Source organism: Rutidosis leptorrhynchoides, chromosome 4 (assembly GCF_046630445.1).
Source record: "Rutidosis leptorrhynchoides isolate AG116_Rl617_1_P2 chromosome 4, CSIRO_AGI_Rlap_v1, whole genome shotgun sequence".
Classification (NCBI taxonomy): Eukaryota; Viridiplantae; Streptophyta; class Magnoliopsida; order Asterales; family Asteraceae; genus Rutidosis; species Rutidosis leptorrhynchoides.
Genome location: NC_092336.1, coordinates 503,806,559 through 503,812,663, shown reverse-complemented (window position 1 = coordinate 503,812,663; position 6,105 = coordinate 503,806,559). Strand labels below are relative to the sequence as shown.

The window sequence follows — 6,105 nt, the reverse complement described above, 5'->3', positions numbered from 1 at the left end:
AGTTTTTAGTTAAAAAAAAAATAAAAATGCAGTGTGTCTGTGACGTGTCACATGTCAGTTTCTGACACAAAATAATCCTGACACCCCTTTTATGTGTCATTCAACTGTGGGTCCTATCAATTTTATTTTTTCTTTTATATTAAATATGAATATGAATACAAAGTTATTTTATAAAATAAAATGCATATAAAATATAAAAAACATCAAAAATAATATTTCATAACCATTACATAAATTAATATAATTCAACAATACTTGAAATCTAACCATTACATAAATAAATTGTAAAATAAATTAGTTCGTAGTGCGAAATGTGGGCGTAAGGTTCCAAATATGCTCAACAAGATCATCGGTTAGTTGATCGTGCACCGTCCTATCTCTAATCTCTCGGATGATAACGTCTTGATCTCGTCCCCTATTCGGTATACGCTCTGGACGATTCTCTATCGGTTCGGTAATGAAATCTTCCTCCCAATCACTTAACGCAAATCCTTGATCTTCTAAAACCATATTATGTAATATGATACAACAATCTATAACTCTTCGCATTTTGTTCACCGACATAGTGTGTGCCGCTAACCTTAAAATATGAAATCGACCTTGAAGAACCCCAAATGCCCTCTCAACATCCTTTCGGACACTAGCTTGAAACCGCGTAAACTTAATCCTTGGGTCATCTGTCGGCGCCGCATAACCTTTGATTAGGGTAGCCCAGTCAGGATATATACCATCAGCGAGGTAATAGCCTTTTGTGTAATGATTACCATTTACCTCAAACGGTGCAGGTGGAGTTGTTCCGTTCTTTAGTTTATCAAAAACCGGTGATTGTTTCAGAACATTAATATCATTGTTGGAACCCGTCATCCCAAAAAATGCATGTCAAATTCACAAGTCATACGAAGCAACTGCTTCTAGCATAATGGTGGGTTTCTTGTGATCACCCCGAGTGTATTGTCCATTTAAAGCAACTGGACAATTCTTCCACTCCCAATGCATACAATCAATACTCCCGAGCATACCCTTAAAACCGTGTTTCTCCTCATGTTTACTATATAATCGTTCAACATCTTATACATTGAGAGATCTCATGTAACGTTCTCTGCGGAAACACGAGCGTGTTACGAAAATAATCCTTCCATAAGTTTTGTGCGGCTTTCTCTCGACCTCTAGGAATATAAATTTGGGATCTAGTAACACACTCGGATGATTCGACATCGACATCTTCACCTTCTAATGTACAACAATACGCTCGTCTTCCGAATCGGAATCCGAATTAAGTAAATAAGATGTCATCTAAAGATATAAAATTTTTGAATAAAAGTGTTAAAATGAGAGAAAATGAAGAGTTTGATATGTTAAAAATGATGGGGTTTAATGTGTTTATATAGATTTAAATTTGAGTAAATTTTTTTTTTTAAAAAGGAAAAAATCGAAAATATCCGTTACCCAACGGCTACAAAAATCGCCCAATCAAAAACTGACACGTCGCCTGACGCCTTTTTTCCCGTGAAAATTCCGACTGACGCCCCATGTGCGTTACGCCTGACGGCGCGTTAGGGATGTCAGAGGGCGTCAGCAAGCCTGACGGGATCCCTCTGACGCCGCGTTAAAAATGGTCTAAATACAAAGACATATTCACGAGTTGAGTCTAGTCTAAACAGTATAAATTTTTGAGCTTACCCTCGAAATTACGATAATCTACTAGACTACTACGTATTTGGTTGCATCGACTTTAATTGTATCAAGTATCAACCTTTTCATAATGTATTTGATATTTTTTTTGAACACCTTTTTATTAAAAAAAAAAAAAAACACCTTTACAATATCGATTCTCTTTTAACTCTTGAGGATTAAAAAGGATATTATTCCGGAACTTTCATATATATAACCATAAAGTAGCAATACAAAACACAAAAACATAATCTTGTTGTTATTCAAAGTAAGGTCGGATTTTAGAGCGTATAAAATGTGTAATTGCACATGATCGTTAATTTAAAGGGATTAAAAATATAACTTAACAATATATTTTATGGTCTAATTATTTACATAAGGTTTTAAATATTATATTCTTGTAGCATTATTGAATTTATTCATATATATGTGAAAAACTTTTTATACAAATAAACATTTTTTTTTTTTTTTTTAACACAAACTCACACACCCCATAATACTAACACGAATATATACACCATGAAATGTCTTAAGCAGGACTCGAACCCTCAACCTCAAGATTGTAAGGGTGACTTCGATACCGCCAAATCATTGGCTCTTTGGTTTTTGCTTATTAAATATGTCCTTTAAAATTAACCCGACGATCCTGATTAAAAGCATTCCAAGAACTATACCATTGAAGGCGTTCCAGAAGACCCAAAAATCTATTGGGAGATGATTATTTTATAAGTCTATACTTTGCACATACTCATCCCAACTAAAACACTTACAATTGTAATAAAAAAAAATGCTTTTTTACTTCTCTAACCCGTGCTTACAATAATTTTGAGTAGGTCTACTCGAATTGCATTAAATTTTAATGCTAACGAATTGTTCTAAAATGCTATTTTTCGATAAGTAAATAAGCAATTGCAGAGTTTAGTTTTTAATTCTACCTAAAAAATGTATGGGATACAATTATACAAAATTTAAATAATAACACAAGGTTTTCTCCATTAAAGTATCTGAAGAGAAAAAATGAGCATTTTTACTATGATATACACTATCTAATCGAGTTATTTTGTTAATCTTTCAGACTCATTAAGACTCATCTAGTGACCATGTCAGAACATATGTTGCTAGCAATGTTTAAATCTAAAACTTATTGTAAGCTTATCAAGACACGTAACCACCATATATTTTGTAAAGGTTACATGATAGTGAAATATAAGTGTGATGACATTGGATTGTTTCTAGTTCAACTCGTCGACATTGAAAAAATATTATAAAATCTTCCATATATGGTATAACAGTCAATGATTTATTGTTATAGAAGTTTTCAAGGATTAAAAATTTCAAATTATCACGTAACATACAATTACAACTTATAATTTTATATTTTACAATTTCCTATGATTATTAATTTTTTCATAGGATGAATTCCATTAAAAAGTAATATTTTTACTTCAATTTATTATTTTAGATAATCTATGTTTATTTTGACATTTAAAGAATTGTTTTATCAAATGTTAATTAAAAAGAGAGGTATCGTTACTTTTAAGTTAGAACTCCGTAAAAAATTAACGATACTCCATTTTTTTAAATAAATCGTATGCAATATGATTATTGGCACTTACCTAGGAATATGGACGACGTGAATAATGATTCTTACGAACTGGATATTTACTTAATCTTCGTTATGTTCGTAATATGATCGTAGAAGATTGACGGCACATGTATGTACCAATTATTAGGCTTGCATATATTCGTCATTCTCAGGTAAGTGCCAATGATCAGACTTGCATATAATTTACCTAAAAAATAGAGTATCATTAATTTTTTAACGAAATTCTAACTTAAAAGTAACGATATTTCTCTTTTTGATTGATTAACATTTGATAAAACAATCCTTTAAACATCAAAATAAAGTAGATTACCTAAAACAATAAATTGAGGTAAAAATGTTATCTTTTAGTGGAATTTGCGTTTTTTAAATATCAAATATTATTATTGTAACGATGATGGAACATCAAGGGTGATTATACTTCATGTCCATAAAAGACGAACAATAAATTTTAATACCTAGCTTTCAACCACTAAACTACAGAAATTGAGTTACATTAACTATCATATTTGCGCCTATTAACATACTAGTTGTATTTGGACCACAACTGGTAGTTTAGACATCAACATTTGTAATTTCTTAAACTTAGTTGTTAAAATGTCTCTAATCAAAAAAAAATAATAAATCAAGAAATGGAATTTCAAATTTTCATTACTTAATTGTCGGATAGCTAAAGACGTATAGAAAGATGTATTCCGATTGCGAAGACCCCTTCGTGCGAGGGCTTTTGCAAGTCGTGGTACATCTTGAATATAAAAGTTCCTAGAGATCTACTTGGTGACGTGAAATTTCGGTCGAGAAGGAATGCCGCTTTTACCTCGAGTTTTTATAAGCTCATTGATCCTGACGAAGACTTGGTTTACGGGAAAGTCATTCAAAACTTGTTTATGGGTGGCAAGGTTGACAAGAAGAGCGGTTTTGAGGAGTTGGGTAAAGGCCGCTCATCAGGTTTGGAGAAAGATAAAATGACCGACGAGGCTTTCAAGGCATTTGATGTTATGACTTATGATGATGTGTATGACCGAAAGCCAACCGGTTACGGTTAATCTTATTAACTCTAACGAGATCTCGTGTGCGCCGGTTAATAATAAGAATCAATAAAAGCGAGAAAAAAATTGGTTCAAGGCGCTGAAATGGAAGAGTTCAGTGTGTTTATCAAGGATATTTGAGTTCGTTTATATCGGTTACATGTTTCGTAGCACACTTTTGGTCTCATAGTTCGTTGTTTTTTATTAGTTTTTTGCTTTGGTTTTGTTTGGGAGTAGGTATGATGAGGCTCGGTATAGATAGTTCATATGTTTATCGCTTTCTAGATTCGAGCCTCATCGAATTTCTCTCTTGTATCTCTTGTTGAATTCGTTTTCTTTTCGAAACGTTTTCCGTTTTTTACAAAGAGAACAATATTATACTTGCAAATAATAATAATAATAATAATAATAATAATAATAATAATAATAATAATAATAATAATAATAATAATAATAATTATTATTATTATTATTATTATTGTTGTTGTTGTTGTTGTTGTTGTTGTTATTATTATTATTATTATTATTATTATTATTATTATTATTATTATTATTATTATTATTATTATTATTATTATTATTATTATAATAATAATAAACTTAAAAGTATTAAAACTTACAAAAAATTAGTGGGGAGCCTAGAGACAATCTGGGCCCCCACACCTCTAGCAATAGCAAAACCTATCCTAGTAAAAATATGAGCAGCAGCACCGGCACCAATATCTTGCGCCATCGAACTCTTCTGAATTATTATTATTATTATTATTATTATTATTATTATTATTATTATTATTATTATTATTATTATTATTATTGTTAATCACTAATTATCCAATATACTAGTCCTCCTAGTTACATACTGATGTTGTTGAGTTACTGTTTCCTTTAGAGTGATTTGTCGTTGCACATAATGTGTTTGAGTATTTTTGTCATTTCGCCTCCCTCATATTTAAAGATGTTAGGGTTTTTTCCACATTCATCTACCGGATACCATATTTTTGACCGTGGGTTTTAATCCCTTCGCCTGAACTCTCCAATTTATGTCTCATATTCCGACGGTTACGTTAATATATCCTAACATCTTCAATGGTTGTTTCGGCGGTTGAACGTTTAAGATCCTGTTTCTAGTTATATGGGACGCCGTCCAAAATCGTGGGACGCCGTCTAACAAAGAAGAACTGGACGCCGTCCAGGTAGTTTGGACGCCGTCCAGATGAACTGGCGGGCCAGCTGTTGAAATTTTAGATATTTTAAAGGGGCTTTTTGGTAATTTCACCTGGGGCCGAATTTAAGGCACAAGATCAGATCTAGGAGTGTCATTTACTCCATTTCCAACAACCTCTTCCATTCCACTTGAATTTTAGAGAGAGAGAGAGAGATTTCTAGTGTGAGAAAGCTCAAATCGAGAAGGAAGAAGCTCGATCCGGGTCAAAGCACGTGTAGTAAAGTTGTTCACCTCATCACTAGCTACATTTTGATTGTGGGGGTATGCCTTAACCTTGATTTTCTTATTTTAATTGTTTAAGGGTTAGGGTTTGGGTTAGGGTTAGTGGTGAACTTAAAACCCATTTGTTAGTAATTTGGGGGTTTTGGGTAAGATTGGGTCATGAGGACTCAAAGATGACAAACCTAGGGTTTTGAAATGGTAAATGTGTTTTTGAGTCTTAAATTGGTTAGTTAATTACTAGCACACTTTGTTGGTAAGTTAGGCCTATGATTGGTGTTATGAGGGTAATGGGTGAACACTTACACTAAGTGGTCTATTTGGGCGGGTTAAGAGTCCCATTTAGATAAGTGTTGATT

The 6,105-nt window shown here is 32.5% G+C and overlaps 1 protein-coding gene across 1 annotated transcript; it reads right to left on the bottom strand.

Moving 5' to 3' along the window:
- Window positions 1-294: 294 nt before the first annotated feature.
- LOC139842453 (protein ALP1-like) lies at window positions 295-864 on the bottom strand. Its single transcript, XM_071832592.1, has one exon. It carries the CDS (start codon window positions 862-864, stop codon window positions 295-297), a length of 570 nt encoding a protein of 189 aa, XP_071688693.1.
- Between the last annotated feature and the right edge of the window lie 5,241 nt (window positions 865-6,105).

Excerpts from the sequence above, each read along its gene's own strand:
- LOC139842453 (XM_071832592.1), bottom strand. The coding sequence starts at position 864 with ATGACGGGTTCCAACAATGATATTAATGTTCTGAAACAATCACCGGTT.